The sequence below is a fragment of the Theobroma cacao genome, chromosome 2 (assembly GCF_053813885.1).
Source record: "Theobroma cacao isolate CCN51 chromosome 2, ASM5381388v1, whole genome shotgun sequence".
NCBI lineage: Eukaryota > Viridiplantae > Streptophyta > Magnoliopsida > Malvales > Malvaceae > Theobroma > Theobroma cacao.
The window spans coordinates 8,285,354-8,306,237 of NC_142640.1; the positions used below are offsets into that span (position 1 = coordinate 8,285,354).

The 20,884-nt window shown below is 37.5% G+C and overlaps 1 protein-coding gene across 1 annotated transcript; it reads right to left on the minus strand.

Annotated features, from left to right (window-relative positions):
- Window positions 1–71: 71 nt before the first annotated feature.
- On the minus strand, window positions 72–1,905 carry LOC18608435 (high mobility group B protein 7-like). The gene is made up of 8 exons (XM_007043138.3): window positions 1,616–1,905; window positions 1,376–1,458; window positions 1,216–1,267; window positions 979–1,086; window positions 842–899; window positions 703–747; window positions 499–594; window positions 72–385 (listed from the first exon to the last, which is right to left on the minus strand). The coding sequence occupies exons 1-8, from the start codon at window positions 1,732–1,734 to the stop codon at window positions 314–316; spliced, it is 633 nt and encodes a 210-aa protein (XP_007043200.2). The 5' UTR covers window positions 1,735–1,905; the 3' UTR covers window positions 72–313.
- Between the last annotated feature and the right edge of the window lie 18,979 nt (window positions 1,906–20,884).

The following is a 20,884-nucleotide window of genomic DNA, read 5'->3' on the forward strand; positions in this document are numbered from 1 at the left end:
GACAAATTCAGTACTCAGAAAAAACTTGTCTTCAGAAATGTAGACACAAGAAAATTTAAGGACCACCTCTAAAGATCAATTTTTGTTATCATTACTACTGCTAAGTCATGAACTTTACTTTAAAGAACCTGCCTCGGCCTTCACATGTGGAAGAAGACAGTACAACATGATTAGAAAAGATAGGAAGCAAGATGATTCTCAACATATGCAGACACCTACTAGAATTCATCGCCTCAAAAAGGAGATTCAAAAATTTACAACACCCCCACCAAAATATGAACAAGAAATTCTTGGGAATAAATTATGCCACCAATTAATAATCATCTAATACTTCTTTTGCCTCCTTTTCAGCAGCAGCCGTGTCCTTCTCTGGACTTCCTTCCCCCTAAACAATCACAAACAAGTTAAAACATATTCAGCAAAAGATAAAGGGAAGACCAAGGCACCATTAGCTAAACCAAATGTTAACTTTCAAAAACATGGCGAGTGAAGCCTTACATCCTCATTTTCATTGTCAGCATCGTTAACCTCCTCCAATGCCTTCTCATACTCCGCTTTAAGCTCAGCAGCTTTATCAACATAAGGCTTCTTTTCCTGATTTAAATCAAGGTTGAGGTCAAAACCCATAATAAAAATTCATTAACTAACTAATTCTAATGACTAAGAGGTTCAAATCAAAATAATTATATATGTAGAACTCACTTCTTCTGACATGGACTTCCATTTCTCACCCCCTTCCTTAGCAACCTAGATTTCATCAATCAAATTTTAATAACACAAACCATATTCCATTATAAAAGAGAAAAAAAAACACTTAATCACTATAGTCAGAAATCCATACCCCTGTAACGCCCTTTGCATCTGGATTAGCTTCCTTATAAGATTTTCTGAAGTCATCCCTGGAAAACAGCAAGAGTTATCAATTAATTGAAGAGTACTTCTTCATGAAATTTAACGAAAAAAAGAGAAGGGCGTTACATGAACAAGAAGAAGGCGGTAGGAGGACGTTTGGGGGCATTGGGATCCTTGCCCTTCTTCAACTTCTTCGGTTTTTTTGGATTTGATTCTGTTGATGCTGGCTTCTTCCTGTATAATTATCATGGACGTAAATAAATTAGAAGTCAAGATTGAGCAAAAAAAAAAAAAAAGATTAAAAGTGAAGATGAAACTACAAAACAAAGCAAAAGGAGGAAAGTTAGTGAAAGTGAAAATTACCTTTCTGCAGGTTTCTTCTTAACTTCAGCAGGCTTCTCAATGACTTGAGCCTCTAAATTAAGAAAATAAGAAAGTACAACAAATTAAGAATAAACCCACCATCATTACTCATAATCCAATCTAACTTGTAGTATTGAATCAAGACAAATTGGAGACTAACCCAAATTCATTTTGATCTTGGCATCAAGGCTACAGCTATGCATACTAATAAGAGCCACTGGTACAGTTTTGTTACACTCTTCACTGCAATTTCACAGATTTAAAACAAACAAATGAGCCCGTTAACTAAAGGGACCAAAATACTTCGACTTATAGTAAATCTAGAAAGATGTGAAAATAAACGAAAATACCCAGAAAGGAAATCAGCATGAAAGTTTAAATTGAGAGAGAATGAGATTACCATTTGGCAAAAGCACTGCCATCTTTGGCGCGGACGAGAGAGGAGGCAGGGGCAGCGGTTGAAGCAGCGTCCACTCTCTTCCTTGGCTTCGGTGGATTTGACTTGGATCCTCCTGCCATTTTCTTGTTTCTTTACTCCACTGAAAGATAATGAGAGAGCAGTTTCTTACAGAATTAGGAGGAAAAGGGTTCGACAATATATGGGGATTGTGTTAAACGGGATTTGGGAGAGAGGGAAACGATTAATTGAAGAGAGGATAGAGGGGGAAATGGAAATTTAGTTTTGGAGGTTTTGGCGCCACTTTAAAAACGCGCGTTTCTCCTGTTTTGTTTTGTCACTTTTTTAAATATTCAAGGTTTCGAATGGGTGTTTCACTTGGATTCATGAGTTGGCTTCATCATCCACCGTACATTTCTTTGTTCTTTCCAATCCACGATCTCCACCTTAAAGGAAAAACCTTTGGGCCGTAATTTTTGGTTCCCAAAGGCCCAAGTGAGTACGTTTCGTAAAGTGAATACCATTACTCCACTTTATAGTTGGGCTGGGTTTGGTTCAAGCCTTCTGTCCAGCACTTCAAAAGCATAAGCATTTCAAAACGGACGGAGAATGAAAATGTCAAAATCTTGATAACACACAAATTCAAACACAAAAGGGAGATGAACTGGAATTGAAAATACAAGGAAACTCAAACGAAAATGGAAGCAAGAAAAGATAACTCAAAAAGCAAAACTTAAACCGATTTAAATTCAAAGGAAATTTAAAGCAAATTTCTGAGTACATCAATGGTAATTAGAAACAGGAAAATGAAGCTATCCAACACAAAACAAAATCCAAAAGAACAGACCTTTATGCAACTTGAAAACAAAAATAAAAATAAATTAAACATCTTTAGATACCTGATTTTAGTTAACGTATTGTTCTTCAACAAGTTGTTTTATAAAATGAGAACAAGATTAGAACAGCTACATAACGTAAAAAACAGTGAAAATAACTCTTTTATGACTATGACTTAATTTTAACATGAATCCCATATTGGCATATTTTGTTGGGAGAATGTCTTCTTCTAATGTGAGCTCTAATTCTTTAGTTTAAAAAAAAAAAAGCAAGAAATATATATTTAGGAAGAGGTCGAAATAGCTAATATTGTTCCCATGGTATTACCAATTTTTTGAGCTTCAAGGAATATATCCGAATAATTGTGGACACCAATTATCTTTGCTTATTTAGTGAAATTACTAATCTTGTTCCTATTATATAAAAAATTTTATGATATAATATTTAAAAAAGTCTCTAACTTATTTAGAAAATTTTAAATAATTTTTTATATTTTTATTGTGTTCAATCAAATCATTATACTTTCATTTCAAGTCAAATAAACTCTTTTAGTTTTATTTTTAGTCAAATAAATTTTATAACTAATGATTAATTCAATCAAAATATCATTTATGATTATGCGTTGCATGACGTTAACGTAACATATTATAATTAATGACGATATGACATGTTAATTTAACATGATAATTTAATTATTTGATATTTTTTACTCTTCACATCAATGTCATGTGAATATAAAATGACAAGTAACATTTTTACTAATAACAATTAATTTATTATTAATTATAAAAATTTATTTGACTAAAATAAAAATATGAAGATTTAATTAAAAATAATAAAAAATACTTACTTTTTTTAAAAAAAATTGAAACAATTTACAGACTTATTAAATATTATATCAAAGTTTATTTTTCCTCATCCTCCTTTTCTTTTCTCAAATACATAGCTCAACTGTTAGATGCCTTTGAATATTAGCACCTCATAAAGGCATGATGGTAATTAAAGAAACATATCAACTGTTTTTTTTTTTTTTTTCTCAATGGAACAAATCAACTTAATATTAAAAATTTTGTCGTGTAAATATAAAACATAACACCGATACTTGGTATGATGATCAATTTCTATTTTGTCTTAAATTCATAGTTCATTACTAGAGTGAAATATTGACTATTGTTTTATTAATCAAATACCAATAAAAATGTTCGGTGGTAGTAGTTTAGATTCTTTGAAATCTTCAATTAAAAGAGAACGAATAAACGATATAAGTTACATTAATAAATTTTTTAATTGATTATAATAGTAAAATATTATTGACACAATATTTAGAATATTATTGAATTATATAATAAAATTTAAATATATCTTTATTTTTTTTATTATGTTAAATTAAGTTCTCAAATTTTTATTTTTAACCAAATAAATTCTTATAACTAATTATTGATTAGTTGGTTTTAGTCAAAATACTATTTGTTATTTTATATCACACGATATTAACATAACATATTGATATGTTATAATAATAATAGTAATATAGTATGTTGATATGACATGATGATATAATTATTTGACATCTTTCAACTTACAGGTCAATGTCATATTAATATAACGTGAACATAAAATGATAAGTGATATTTTGATTAATGATAATTAATCAACCGTTAATTGTATAAATCTATTTTACTTAAAATAAAAAAAAATTATTGAATGTAATAAAATAAATAAATTTATTGAAACTTTCTTAAAAATTTCATGAGGTTTTTCAAGTATTATGCCACTAATATTCCGTATACTATTTACAATTAATTATGATTGAATATTTATTACTAAGTTTCTTTCAAAAAAAAAATTAAGTGCAAAAGAATTTCACTTTTTTTTCTTAATTACTGCATATCTTTTCAAGGATGTGCTTAAAATATAATTTGGCCTAATTAGTGGCTGAGAAATTAGGAATGAAACAACATAATGTTTCAATAATTAATTAATGGTGTGTCATAATATATGATTAAATTATCATTTATATAATTCTCTATCTATGTAACTAATTGAGCAAATGTTATTTTGTTTTAATAATGTTACATGGACAATAAAAAAAAAACTATTATAACCAAATAATGCGCAACATCTATGATTTACTCAGATAAAAAAAATGAAAAGCATATGTGAAATTATTTAAATAAAATATGAACTGACAAAATAGCATATAATTAGATCAAATTTAATATAAAATTGAACCACACTCTTAACACATGATGAAACTAGAATCTAAAATGTAAAAATTTCCATGGATCTCATAATGCTTATTGAAATTCTCAAATTTTCATGGATCTCATAAATGAATATTGCATCAAAGAATATATATATATATATATATATGTATGTATCACTCCCAGTGACCTTCAATCATACACGTAAGTGCTGAGTATACACGTAAAAGAACGAATAAGAGGAGTCCTGTGTGTATCGAGACGACTATTGAGTACTGAACGTACACGTAAGCTTCAGTTGTCGACAGTCGACGCACAAATTCTTGAACAGTCTCGCACATTTCGACCAGAGCCAACGAGAATAGAAACTCGTGAAATGATTCTGGCGTTTTGGTCCTCTCACAGGAACGATAAATAAATGCTTTTTCTCTCCCAAAAATGAAATTCCGACAGGCGAGAGAGAAGGATAAAAGCTCCAAGCCCCAACGGCAAATCATAGTAATACTTGCAGAAATGGCTTTCTAGTTTCAGTCCGTAGCTTGGGGGCGAAGACACCACAATTGATTGGATATCGTGGAATAACTTGTTCCAAGTTTTTGTGCCACTAATGTTAGTATTTGGAAATAAAAAAAAAAGACAAAAAAAGAAGAAAGAATGGTAGTAGCAAGTAGCAGGATTCCTCCCTTAAAGATTAGAGAGAAATATACCGGGTGAATGGTTCTTACGAAAGGAATGAATCTAAAAGGATAAAAACCAATGAAATCAGATTGCTCCAGCAGAATCTGAGAGAACCTATACAGAGTTCTGACGATTGCAGCGACCACCCCAGATTTTTTGGAGTCTAGCGGGGGGTCCGGCCAGCAGGAAAAAGCCATCACACGGAGAAGATTATAGAGAGAAGGTAGTAGCAAACAGTAATCATAGCATCAGTAGACAAAACAAAGGAGAAATGTTGCTGGCTTAGCGCTTGGCATTTATAGTTATGAACTTGTGGCGGACCAGTGGTGCCATTACAGTGAAAGAAAAACACCACCAAGAGAAAAACCAACTTGCGATATGGTCAGAGAACTTTCTATGGCGATTTAAAGATGTTAGAAGAATTTTGTCTTCTCTGGCTTTAGCTGGTTGAGAAAGAACAAGAGCTGCCCGCTTACTTCAGCTGGATTCTAAACTAAGCTTTGATTCTTTGGGAACCATAACATTGAGCAAATTCCATATCTGAACTTGCATTTTCTCCTTTCCGAAGCCATCTTTTATACTCTTGCCTCCTTCGTTGGTAGGTAAGTTACTACTTTGTTGGAGCATTTAAGGGACAAGAAGAAGAGGTTGTTAATCTATTTATATTGGAAGGATTTTGAGCTAAAAGATGTAGATTGCTTTCCTTTATGAAGTTGGATTTTAATTACAATCATTATCCAAAGATCGATGAGCAAAACTGAGAAACAAGAGAAAGCAAAAATAGAAAAAGAAAGCTTACAAACAGACCTAAATTAACATAAGCTAATATCTTCTACGCTGTGTTCCCCTTCTTGTTGCTGGCTACTTGGGGGATGATCAGCATAAGAAACCGAAGTTGCCATTGTCGAAGTTGAGAGCATAACTGAAAGGATCGTAGTGGAAGCTAAACCTCTGCTTGGATGTCCTAGCCTTCACTTGTCTCCTTATCTCGGCTCTAACTCTCCAAAACAAGCTCCTAAACTTCCTCTTCCCACACAAAACCACCACATTTGGATCAAAACGGAATCCAATGACCCCCATGTCTCTTTCTCTCTCAAGAAACCCAGCAAGAAACTGCAAATGTAACGAGACAGAGAGCAAGGAACGCATATATGAAGTGTAGGGTAGGAGAGAGAGTTAGCTTGGAGTACAAGCCTACAGGGTGTCTGCTACCTGCTACCTTTTGGATCAGTTCAACTTAGCTTCTCAAAAGCAAAAGTGTTGGAGCAGTAACCGAGGCAAGAGCTCTTTCTCTCTAACTCTTTTTTCGCTGTATGACTGTATCCACTGTCCTGTCGCTGCTAAGAAAGCCTACGGCGCTGTCTGTCTCTGTCTCTGTCTCTGGTCTTGTATACTAGGGGAGGGAAGTTGGGGGATAGATTTATGGGTTGGTCACATGGGCTGGAGACAGAGACTTGAGAGAGACTTTTAAATGGAGAGTAGATGACAAGAAAAGCTTGAGAAACTACTATGTAAACCCGATCTTAAAAGCAAGATACCCATGACATATGGGGGACGTTGTAATGTTACACCATTTATCCACAGGGTATTCTTCTTTTTTGATTGGATTCGTAGATTTTCACCTTTCACGCTTTGATAGACAGATGATTAGCTTAGATATCTTTTCTTTTGTTCTTTCTTTACTTTGTTTCTACGGTTGGCCTTTTGTTTCTGCTCATCAAAAAGGGCAAAAAAGCTCTTCTTGCTAATAATTCAATGGATGCGTCCTGTTAAATCATTAATTTCCTTATTTGGTTTGACTACTATTTTTTTTTAGCTAGTACACTAAAAGCAATTTTATATTTAGGCTTAAATGATATTGCAAATTGAAGTTGGTATCATTTCAAATAAGCATTGGCTAAAGACAAGTGATTTTTGGAAGTAAACATTACTATAGTACTAACTACTACTACCACATGTTCCACTTTGAAACTGCAAAAGAGGATAGAGCTACTTGTTTTGTGAAAATTCTCCTAGGAGATCTAAAATTCCCGACTTTAAATGCGAGGCAGAGTGGGGAATAGAGGGTTGGACCCTCGACCTACGTGCTACACCGGGCCATTGGGCCCAATGCCATCCGGCAATTAGAAACCCATTTGTCCAGTCCCTTTCTCCACTGCTTTCTTTTGTAATTTTTTGCATTTACTTCTTTGTCATTCTCTCCCACGAGCCTTCAATTGAAATTCACCCAACCACTTCAATTAATTGCATTCTTCCTTGTGTTTTTTTCCTCAGTCTTTTTTAATTATCATTTGAGTAAGTATTTGAAACAACTTATGTAACAAATATGTTAACATTAATTAATTACCTTTTGGAAACTGCAACCAAAGTCTGATAGTGGAGTTTACTTAGGGTGGATCTTTTTGCAGCTCAAAATATCATGCTCCTCGGGCTGTAAAGAGGAGCCTTAAAAGGTATAAAAAAAAAAAAACACAGACACACAAAGCAAATTAACATCCAGAGCCTAATAATTCTCCAATAACAACAACCCAACATTCATTAGCATTTAATTTCGTCTGACATCCTTGTTCTTGCTTTATTTTTAATTGCCCATTGCTCATTAGTTCCATCACAACCCCATTTTCCTTGGGTTTTCCGTTAGGCTTTTAAAACACCCTCTGCAGAATATTTACTCAAAATATTAAATCTGTATTCTGTAACCAGCTTTTTTTTCCTCCTCAGATGTTTCGCACATGCAAATTGGAGCACTAGCAGTCAATTTACCCCACGGCCATTCTGGCAACATAAATGAGTTCTCAAACGTGAACACGTCATATCAAATCTCATTAACAGGAGGAATTAAAATGAAAATTGTGTGGATAATGAATTGAAGTAGAGTTCAGATGGACGATTGTTGAAATGAGAATGTTGTTTGAATTGATTTCTAGACAGAAAGGTGGTTTCAATTCTCAAGGACGAAGGTGAGGTAGTTTTCGAGGAATTAAATGCGAGGGCATTTCAGGAACGAGGAAGTCGACCCCCCAAAAAGGCACGCTGCAAGCAGCTACGGCCGTGGCCAAGGGTGCAGGGGGCAGGAGGGCATGGGAGGGAGAGGAGGACCCGTCGCTTTAGGGCGTGTGGCTGGAGGAGGGAAAAAAACAAAGGTTAGTTAAAAAGAAGACTCCTTTTTGTCAATTTCGAGCTTTTAATGAAAATGGTAAAAGTAAGACCTGCTCACTTTAACCTGAAAAATGTACTGAACGACAAGGCCATTGTAGCGAAATCGAATTAAAACGCAAACCAGTCTCTTTCTTCTTCCAGCTAAAGCGTGGTAGTAGATGAAAAAAGGCGCTCATGCTCATGGACCAAAACTCTAATAGGAGCAAATTTGATTACTGTTTCGCTGAATTCGGGCTGAATGATGGACTTTTCACCATTGTTTAGATATAGCATAGCAGTTGAAGTATTAGCGTGGCTACTAAATATTGATCCTGGTTTCTCATACTGGGCATATACTTTTTTTAAAAAAAAGTGAAAATTTGAATCTTACTTTTCCAATCAAATCCCTTGGGCCTCCCCTATATGATGGGGTATTGGTCGAGTTTGACCTGCAATAGCGAAGAATACTTGATTGTCAAAAGTAAATATTTGGCGTGATTATTGGACTATAGCAGGGAGGATTATTGAATAACATCCCTCTAGATGAAATAAATAAACCAATGAGTGTTTATATTGATGAAAATGGCACCTGAATATTTAACTTATTACTTGGTGTATAATTCCTTCTTTAAAAGAGTAAGGTTCGAATTCTACTCTTCAAATATATATAAAAAATTGATACTTGAGACCTTCAAATAGTATCGGGTTTGATCCCAAAAGAAATAATGAATTGTATCTTAACTCAAAAACCTCTTACTCCAAATGCGCACGAAGACAAAGTATTTTAAGTAGGAAAATTTACAATTAAATCAATAGAAAACTATATTGTGATCCCCAACCATTTGATGGCGAATGAGATTTAGAGATTAATCTGGAAGTGGCTTGGTGCTCATTACATACATACTTTTTTATGGTAGGCATCCAAAGACTGTATTTTAACCAACTTGAAACATTCATGTCATCAGTTTTCAACAACTCCTACTGCTCGTTATCCAATATAGAAGCAGAGTCAGTTATCCATGTCATTCGCAATTGGTATTTGGGATTCTTTAATGAGGAAATTGTGAGAAAAGGACCTTGTAATAAGGTGAATTCAGAAATAACCACCCATATAAAGTTATCTGTTTCTAGCCAAAAATAAATATGAGTAGACCAAAATGCCCTTAAAAACATCTTTTCAAATAAATGCTCAGCTGTTTGAGCTATTTGCCTCCCGTCAGAGAGAAAATGAAAAAAATAAAAATAAATGCACACTGCTGTTTGGGCTCGATCATCTTTCTCTCTCAACTCTCTAAATTGTGTCAACTTTGGCAAATCTTTGTTGAGCACCATCGTTGTCAGCTCTCTCAGATCTCTGAACTGTATGAGCTCTGTCAACTCTCTGTTGAGCACCATCGTCATCGGGCTGTGGTCTATCTATCGACATCTGGCCACATTGTCGTAGATTAACACACCCTATAGTAGAGATGATATCAAGGTACCTGTTATTGGGTTTATTTCTGCAACACACTTAAATTTCTGAAACATTTGGTATAAATGATAAGATGGATTAGAAACATTGCCCAGAGTTGTTACACGCCATGCATCTATAACATGAGTTAGAGTTATTTTAGCGTATCACGACTGTTCCTGGCGTGTTGTGGGTTAACTAGTTTTTTGGGTTGTTAGCGTGTCACGACTGTTCCTAGGGTGTCGTGGGTTAACCGAATTTATGGGTTTTTTACGTGTCACGGCTATTCCAGGTGTGTCGTGTGTTAACTGGTTTTTTGGGTTTTTAGCTTGTCACGGCTGTTGGTGCAAGGAGTCAGTAATTACAGTGATTGGCGTGTCACGACAGTGATGCATGGCGTGTCACGATAATGATGCATAACGTGTCACGACATTTGACTTGATATGCATGGCGTGTTACAACATTTTATGTTATATGCATGGCGTGTAATAACACGACTAATAAATTTTTGATCACGACATGTATTGTGTAAAATGATTGACAATATTTTTTTTTTCAAAATTTCAGTGGGGTTCCAATTGTGCGACTTGTGATAAGACACAGTGGTCAGCGAATGGATGGCATTTACAAGGGTGGTGAGTCACGAATGAGAGAGGTTAGGAGTGACTTGTCGTTTGTGGGCTTGATGAAGCTGGTTGAAGATATTGTTAGGGTAAACTTAGAAATTGACGAGATTGAGTTACATGCATTGATCAGTACACCCGGAGGGCTATCATGGCCAATTATCAAGGACGATGAGGATGTTGCATTAATTTTGCTAGAATAGAGGAATGTTCTGGCTGTGTATGTCAGCATTAAGGGACACCAAACAAATGTTATGTCACATGAAGAAGTTGGACAACATGGTAATCAGTTCAATCAAAATGAGATTTACAATACTTCACATATACCACAACATTCGGTTCGTAACCCACAATAATGGCAATTGAGGTATGCACAAGAGTTTGTGCAGCCCGGTAGACAGACGACATTCACAGAACAGTTGGCTGCACAATTCCGATCAGGATGTGTATCAAACCAATTTCTTGCTTCTCTTGAACAAATGCAACGATCGGGTGAAACTGTAGAGTGTGTAATGCCATTGTCAAATGAGAATACGACAGTTGAGGACAACATTGTGAGGTTGAAGGGTGACACTACGACGCTGGAGGATAATACTGTATTTGATGAGGGAAATGAGGATTTGTTCACTGCCGGTGAAGATAGATTTGATGACACTTCAGATGATGGGCTTGAACAATCGCAAGATGACAGTTCAGACGATGATTGCCTTTATGACAGTGGCATTACAATTTGCAATAATGTTGAAGGCAAAACGGAACCTGTTAGAGGTGTTGATGTAGGAGATGTTCAGTGTGATGACCCCATATACAATAACCCCATCGCTGGTGAGAACGGGATTCGTTCCCTTGATACATTGCTCGATGACAGTGATAAAAAAAGGAGAAATGCAGGGATATCTCGTACGTGGGAAATTGCAGGTGCAAAAAAGTTCTCATTCCAAACAATTACCATTGAGGAGTCGACATGTGCCGAAGATCGCTTATAGAAAGGAAGAATGTTTTCGTCGAAGGTCGAGTTAAAACGAGCTTTGCACATGTTGGTTATAAAAGAGAAGTTTGCGATAAAAGTAAAAAGGTCATGTAAAGCTCGTTATAAGGTTGGTTGCAAGGACAAGGCATGCAAGTACAATGTTCGTGCAACGAAGTTACCTGATAGAGGAGAATATTGGAAAGTTCAAATATTCCACAAAGTACACACTTGTACCGTTGATGGTTTGCAAGAGTGGTTTCCAACTATGAGTACGAAGATGATTGGTGAACTTATGTCACACAAGATTCAGGCTAATGGAGTAGCATTGAGACCTAAGGACTTAATTTATGAGATGAGGGTTCAGTGGGGATTTGAATGCTTGCATGGTAAGGCTTGACAAGTGAAGGAGTATGCAGAGAGGCTTGTTTTCGGTCCACTGGAGAAGTCATTTCAACTACTACCATCGTATTTTTATATGTTGGAATAAGAAAATCCTGGCACAGTGATTGCAGTAGCTACTGATGAGGAAGAGAGATTCAAATATTGTTTTTGGTCATACGAGGCTTGTATTCGGGGGTTTAGAGATGCAATGCGTCCTATGGTTGCAATTGATGCGACACATCTGAAAGGCAGGTTCAAGGGTATTCTGTTTGTCATTGTATGCAAAGATGCAAACGAGTGCGTATATCCAGTTGTGTTTAGCATCGGCCATGTTGAGGACAAAGACTCGTGGATGTGGTTTCTTAGCAAGCTACGTGACGCGGTTGGTTGTCCTGAAAATACTATGCTCATTTTTTATCAGCATTTCAACATTAAAAAAGTAATCCAAAATGCATACCTAGAAGCGCACCATGGTTTATGTGGTTACCACTTGAAAAAAAAACTTTAAAAACAAGTTCAAGCGCGACGATGTTTGTATGCTTTTCACCCTTGCTCAAGATTGCTATAAGGTGGCCGATTTCAACAGACATATGAACCAGATACAACAGATTCACCTGGGAGCCCACGTGGACCTTATGTGAATAGGGCCTGAGAAATGGGCAAGTGCATGTTCATCGGTAAGGTGATACCAAATGATGACATCAACATTGCGGAATGTGTTAACTCATGCTTGAAGCATGCAAGACAAATGTCGATCACTGTTTTGATCGAGTTCATCAGAGACATGTTTCAGCGTTGGTTCCATGAACGGTACGAGGAGCTCGTCCAGGTGACCACGCCCCTCAGCCCTTGGGTTACCAGGTAGTTGAGTAAAAGGTTCAATGATGCACATCGCTTTCTAGTTAAGCCTATCAATTGAGTGGTGTTCGAAGTTAAAGACGGGAAGATTGAGGGACTTGTAAACCTGTTCAGGAAGACGTGTTTATGTTGTGAGTTCCAAACAGATTTACTGCCATGCAGCCATGCCATTGCAGCAATAAGGTTAGAATATCTTTATTTCTTATTTGAACCGTAATTGACATAACATTTACATTGTGCTTGAAGATTGAGTTTATTGTGTTTTTCAGTAAATACAATCGTGAAGCCATTGAATTCTGCACTGACTACTACAACAAAATCGTTTTCGTGGAGGGTTATTCAGGATCCATTATGCTGGTAGGGCATCCTAGTGAGTGGGACATCCCCCCTTATGTGAAACAAATTGTCGTCGTGCCCCCACCTTGGCGAGGCCAAGCAGGAAGACCTAGGAGAAGAAGGATTCCATCAGCTGGTGAAGACAGTTGACCACAGAGATGTTCGCAATGCAAGAGGTACGTGCATAACAGACAGAACTGCCCATCCCCATTTGCAGTTCCATCCATAAATCTGGCACCATCTCCAAGTCAATCGGTGACTCGACGACTGCGTCAACCCAAAGCATGTTTAAGTTGCAGACAAACTGATCACACACGCAATAGTTGTCCAATACGAAGGACAATGTTTGAAAATGTAGGGTGTGTTATGAATGAAGACAGCTTGACCACCTAACTAAATGTGTCTGAAAATTATAGTTGAATTCATTTTGCTTTACGGATTTGTCTGCTCGGTCATTTTATAAGCCACTTTTAGTTGCGAACTTTGTTGCTAAACATTTCAGGCAAATAAGCCTGTCAAGGTCTTTGTTTGATCAAGATCATGTTAAAGTACATTCTTACATTGTTTGTAAAAATGTTTCCAATTACAATCTCCATCAGACAGTAGCCTTGACAGGCTTATCTGCTTGAAATGTTTGGCAACAAAGTCGGTAACTAAAAATGTCTCATAGAATGACCGAGCAAACAAATCCATAAAGCAAAACGAATTCAACTACAGTTTTTAGACACATTTAGTACAAGTGTCTACACAAATCTTATGAAGGAACAACAAGCATGGAATGGCTACCAATATTAAGAGATAAAGTCCATACACTGTTACCTCATTTGTCACATTTTATTACCACTTGTATCAAATAATTAATGATTTGATTTAATTCCTTTCTATTTCATTTGATTTAACCATTTATGTTCTTACTGTAAGTCTTGTGGTGACATGTTGAGTGCATGCAAACTTGGCATCTCATGCAGACTAACTTGATATTTTAATTTGGGGGTTTTCGACTCTCATATGCTTATCCATACTCAATATTAAAACCCACTGTAAGTGGTGACAGCTGCATTACATCACAAAGACTCTCGAAGAGGTAGGGGAGTACAATGCACTGAAGGCTACGTGTTTCGGGATGCTCCTGGATGTTTATCCATAAGCTTGGTCTATCAAACTTTGACAAACCCATGTATGCTTCCCTTGGGGAACTAGGAAAACTGTACCGAGCTATAATCAACTCAACTGTGCAAGCAAGGTCAAAGTTTGATAGACCAAGCTTGTGGATTGACCTCAAGGAGCATTCCGAAAACGTATGCTTCACTGCATGAACTCCCCCGTCTCTTGGAAAGGCAAAATGTCAAGATCCTCACACTGTATGCATTGGATCTGCAAACATGACACAAATGCACCAGTGAGTTAAGCCATAATGTGCAACAAGGTATACAGAAGAAATAAATAAGGAATAAATGTGAGACACGCCATGCATAACAAGTAAAATGTTGTGACACGCCGTGCATATCAAGTAAAATATTGTGACACGCCATGCATAACAAGCAAAATTTTATGACACGCCATGCATAAAAAGTTAATCGTTGTGACACGCCATGCATAACAATTAAATTGTTTTGACCCGCCATGCATAACAAGTAAATTGTGCTGATATGCCATGCATAACAAATTAAACGTTGTGACACGCCATGCATAACAATTAAATTATTCTGACCCGTCATGCATAACAAGTAAATTGTGCTGACACGCCATGCATAACAAGTTAAGCGTTGTGACATGCCATGCATAACAATTAAATTGTTCTGACTCGTCATGCATAACAAGTTTTGGTGTGTAATTTTAGACGTACTATTTTATAATGGCAGGATAGAATTTCGATCTGAAAACAATTGGAAAAATAAGGGAGGATTGATACAGAACAATTTCATGCTGAAGCAATTAGATGGATGGAAAAATCAATGTTAATCAATGTAATGTTGGGCCGGTGCAGCCGGCGTGCCTGGAAGAGAAAGACGACGAACTTGGAAATTAATTAATGCCAACCTGGGTTGAGTACAGAGACCACTAGAGTGAGCAGGGGATAATTACAAGTTGTCAATTCTGATCAATGGGAATTATATATGTTACCGTCAGAATCGGATTAGCCTAAAGTGATCCTGGCGTCTCTGTTTATGGTTTTTACAATATATAATAAGTGTTTAAAATAAAAAATGGCCTTAGCATATTCTCATTTAGTTGTTTAGGGTTTAGGAATTAATTCACTTGAAGTCGAAACGTTTTTTTTTTAACTTCAGTGGAAATCAAAATGGTTACCATGGCGTGTCAGCTGTTGAAGCAATAGCGTGTCACAGTCTTGTCACATATTCTAACAGTGGCGTGTCATAAATTCTTAACCCTGTTGTTTCACAGTCGTGACCCGATGAGTGCAAGCAGATTTATGACGTTACACGACAGACTTGATGTAGTATCGTGGGGTCACACGCGACGACGCAATTCTTATGACACACCAACTGGAAGTAGATTAATGGCGTCACATGCTGAGTATTTAGAGATTTATGGCGTGACAAGGGATGACCCAGTTGTTCTGACACGTTGAGTGAAAGCAGATTTATCGACTGACACGTCGAGTGTTAGTGGATTTACGACGTCATACGTTGACTTCTTGCAGATTTTTAGGGTGACACGCTGAGTGCAAGCAGATGTATGTGGGTACACGCTGAGTGGTATCATGTTTATGGCGTCACACGCTGATTTCTTGCGACTGTGTATCAAGTTAAATATATTGTATATAGAAAAGGAAAAAAATTTTTGGTATCAAATTAATTGTGTATAGGCAAAAAAATTAATTGTGTATAAAATAATTGTACAAAATATATTGTGTATACAGAAAAAATTCTTTCTGTTTACAATGAATTGTATAAAATAAATTGTGTATACAAAAAGTGTGTATAAAATAAATTGTATAAGAAAAATTTTGTATACCAAAAAAATTGTACGGACAAGGGCCGATATGTTCAGGGTTCGCTCTCACAACTGTTGGAAAAAATTTATATAGCATATTGCCGACACATTTTTGCAATCATATTCTGCTTAATTTTGATCTTTTCTGATTGTAAAATATGCTCATTGTACCCTATCATGAACATACCGTAGCTGACACTATCATTCTGTCGATGTACTTTAGCATTTGGTAAATGAATATCCAATGGCATCGGCGTCAAATCTCGTCTCTTCCGACGTATGTTGTTGAAATAATCGACTTGGTAGCAGATGAGTTGCATCACTGTCGTTAAGGGTGTCATCTGACTCGCACGAACTCTGTTATCCTTAGCATCCGAAGTTTTTGCTGAGTCCACCACCTTGATCGTCCACCTCACCAAGTCGATCTTCGCAACCACCAAATGCCCACCAACGTTGCAAGGCGCGAGGATGAAATCCACATCTTCCCATTTTTTAGCGTACGTTGGCCTTTCACCCTCCACATACCCCCGTAACTCATCTGGAATTTGCATTGTGGACCGGGCATCTTCTGTTGGAAATTCTGTGTGTAGCATACGGATGGTGTCTTGTGAAACATGTAAGCATTAGCTTACACTTCATGTAATCAAAAACTAAGTATTTATAGAATTGAACAATTTTCAAATAAACTTACGAAGAATATCGTGTCAACCACGCATGCACGTGTAGTGTACAGCTTCGAACTCCGGCCCTGTCATTCTCTTGCAGAGTAGGCTGAGGCATGCGTCGATATGTTCACTTGTCATTTCCTCATTGGGATCCTCTAAGGTTATGAAAAAGTCAGCTCCTTGATCCCCTAAGATGCCGACGTTATGCCTGCATATGTAACATAATGAATTTCATAAGTCTTGGTGGATTACTGTTTCATTAAAAAATAATATTTGTAATTTTATTTACGAGCTTACCTCGCAGAGTCCTCTTTCTTGAAAGCTTCGTAGTCTTCTACGATATTATCCCTCACATCTCGACGGGTCACTAAAGGGTCGACGAATGGGCTTGCCATGTATTTGCTTACCATTTTCAGTCGTGCCCGTTCAGTTGGGTCTGAAATCTTTGTTGCACCATGATGGACAGCAGATGACTCTGGTGACGACGACCGTATCTCAATTGCATTAGGAGTGCTCCCACGATAAAGAACGATAGCTCTTACTGCTGCGTCGACGAATGCATCGACTGGAGGAAGATGCTCTCCTTCAGCATCATCTGATTGAAGGGTGACACCCACTGCCACAGCTTCTTCGACGACGTCATCGACATGAGTTACGTGCTCTCCGTCAGCACCAAGAACGTCATCGTCAATATCAACACCAGGTTCATGATGTTGTCCATCATCAGCATCATCATGCTCCAGACCAGCACCGTGAGATAGACCGAGCTACAAAATTGGAAAAATCGTTAGTCAGCTCATAAAATACCACAAACCATAAATAGTAAAATGTTGTGACACGCAGTGCATACCAAGTAAAATGTTGTCACACACCATGCAAAACAAGTAAAATATCGTGACACGCCATGCATAACAAGATAAACTTGGTGACACGTCAAGGATAACAAGCAAAATGTTATGACACTGCATGCAAAACAAGTAAAATGTTGTGACACGCCATGCATAACAAGATAAACTTGGTGACATGCCAAGGATAACAAGCAAAATGTTGTGACACACCATGCATATCAAATCAAACGTTGTGACACGTCATGAATAACAAGTAAAATATTGTGACACGCTAAGGCTAACACGGCAATAACTAACTATAATACAAATATTTTGACCCGCTAATGACCAAAAACCAATTAAACTACTACCACTTAACCCCAAAAACCATCAAACCAGCAAGAAAACACAGTCTAAACAGTTGCTAAACGTAAACCATAAAAATACAAGCGAAGATAGAATAACGTACTTGTGATTTAAGGCCGTCAAGAATCTGACCAACGATACAGTCCTCAAGCGTTTGCATTGCTACACTCAATGGCTAAATTGAAGCCTTCAGCTCCAACATCTCTTTTTCATGCTTGCGCATGATCCGTCGGAGCTGGCGGGTAGTGACTGCTCCGTCATTGACTGTTCCCGACTGGGTCAACTACATTAACATATACAACTGTGTTATTCAATAATCATATATGGAATTGTTGAACATTAACCGTTACAACTTTAATATCCTAATCGGCGGCTCGTTAGCAATCTGCGGTGGAGTCAAACCGATAGGTGCCTGAAGACCTGTCGTTGCTTCCGTAAACTGCAATTGCATATATAATTGTGTTATTCAATAATCATGTATGGAATTTTTGAACATTAACCGTTACAACTTTAATATCATAACCGACTGCTCGTTAGAAGTTTGCGGTAGAGTCGGACCAATCGGTGCTTGAGGACTTGTCGTCGCTTCCGCAAACTGTAATTACATATATAACTGTGTTATTAAATAATCATGTATGAAATTGTTAAACATTAACTGTTACAACTTTAAAATCCTTACCATCTACTCGTTAGCTATCTGCGGTTGAACCAGACCGATCGGTGCTTGAGGACTTGTCGTCGCTTCCGTAAACTGCAATTACAGAAATTACTGTGTTGCTCGATAAACATATGTGGGAATGTAGAACACAAATCGTTAGAACCGATCTTATCGACGGGTCATTTCCACTCTGCGTCTGAGGAGGACAAGTGGGTGGTTCTGGAGCTACTGGCCCATGGTCTAACTGCAAACACAGAAATGTTATTCGATAATCACATATGGAATTAGAGAACACAAAAATCGTTACAATTGTCCTTGTCGGCTGTTCACTGCCTTAACCATGGTCGTCCCCTTAATCCATCAACTCATCAACTAAAGCAGCGACGTTGTTCATCCGCTTCGTGCCACTAGAAGCTCTTTTCTCCTTCAAACTTCTCCTTTTTTGCCTAGCACCTAAGCCCCAATCTGATCGATCCTCCATGTGCTTTATTGGCACTTACTCGTGGCGTTCCGATAATGGGACATCAAGGTCCACAAAATACTCCCGAAAGGCCTCATTCACGGTGGGTTCCATCGTCTCCAGTGCCCACAACTACAAATAAACAAATAAAATGTTGTCATTATAGAATAGGAAAAATTATTATACAAATATAACGTAAAAATTAGCAGCTATTCACTCACATGGTCAGATGACTCAAACTTCTGAATTGCCTTGTAGAAGTTTTTTGACTTCTGATTGCAATCCCATCTGCACATTCATAGGTAGACGTTGTCCTTCGGACCAGAGCGGGCAACTATTTTTCGGAGGGCCGAAATTGCCTCTATTGCCCAGAACTGCTTGTTAAATGTAATCATTATCAGATCGTAAATCATAAATGAGTGCACCAATAAGATTTTTTTTTCAAAAGGAAATTGAAAAATGTTACGTGATAGTACCTGTATCACCCATGCAAATCCGTAAATGTTGTAGCGTAACCGAGTTTCCTTTGTCACGCTTAAGTCAGGCACTTTAAACCCTTCAAAAGGTAATCCAAGGATAGCTTCCAAACATAGTGCCCCCATGGGAAGACATTTCAAGTGTCGATGTCCTCCACCAATGACAACAACAAAGGCGTCATCCGTCTACGGTCGTCTTGACCAAATAAAATGTTATTCGCGATCAAGACGAGTGCCATCTTGGTCACGTCTCCTCGTCGTTGAAAGTTGCCCTCACAGAACGTATTAAGCAAAGCCTGCAGCTTAACGATGTCCTGCCCCGTTCTAGTATCTTGCATGAATTCCCTCTGCAGCAACCTCGTACGGTCGTTTAAACACATCGGGCATTGGACCAAACTTCAGCCCGGTGATGAGGCAGAACTTCTGCTTTGATAGCGGCGCCTTACTCTTACCAATGGCAAACCATAGTTCGTGGTCCATTGACTGGCTTTCAGTGATCCGATGAATCATGATGTTGTGCAAGAGACTAACGCAAAAGTACCCCTAGGGATTGACGTCTAGGAGCATTCTGAAGCAGGTATGCTTAACTGGATCGTACTCCCCCTTCTGTTGGAGAGTCTTTGTGATGTGATGCAGCTGCGACCACTTATAGTGGGTGTTAATTGCCACGTTGAACACCCACTTCTCATTCGGCACGATCAGCAAGCTGTCAAGATCCTCATATTGTCTGCGCTGGATCTGCAAAACATGGCCCACATGCACTAATAAGTTAAGCAGTCATGTGCAACAAGGTACACTGAAGACATAAATAAGGAATAAATGTTGTGAGACACCATGCATTGCAATCAAAATGTTATGACACGCCATGCATAACAAGTAAAATGTTGTGACACGCCAAGCATAACAAGTTAAACGCTATGACACGCCATGCATATCAAGTAAAATGCTGTCACAAGCCATGCATATCAAGTAAAATGCTGTGACACGCCATGCATATCAAGTATAATGCTGTCACATGCCATGCATATCAAGTAAAATGCTGTCACACGCCAATAACTAACTATAATAACAATGGCGTCACATGGTAAACACCCAAAACCCCTAAAACCACTACGGCTTAACCCCAACAACCATCAAACCAGCAAGAAAACACAATCTAAACATTTGCAAAATAAAACAAAAAACCTGAACATATCAAATAAACTAAAAAAAAAACCAAAAAATTAACGAACATAAGAATGTTGCGAATTTGAGACTCACTGACCTCTTCATTCATGGCCGACATTTTTGCTGGTGTTGTGGTTTCGTTCCGCTTGCAAAGAGCCTTCTCGAACACTCCGGTACCGACGAGAATGAGAAATGAATCACACAGATGTTACGAATTCTT

Coding starts and splice junctions, on each gene's coding strand:
- LOC18608435 (XM_007043138.3), bottom strand. CDS start 1,734: ATGGCAGGAGGATCCAAGTCAAATCCACCGAAGCCAAGGAAGAGAGTG. Junction 1,268..1,375: donor CAAGATCAAAATGAATTTGG/GTTAGTCTCCAA, acceptor TTCTTAATTTAG/AGGCTCAAGTCATTGAGAAG. Junction 748..841: donor ATGCAAAGGGCGTTACAGGG/GTATGGATTTCT, acceptor GATGAAATCTAG/GTTGCTAAGGAAGGGGGTGA.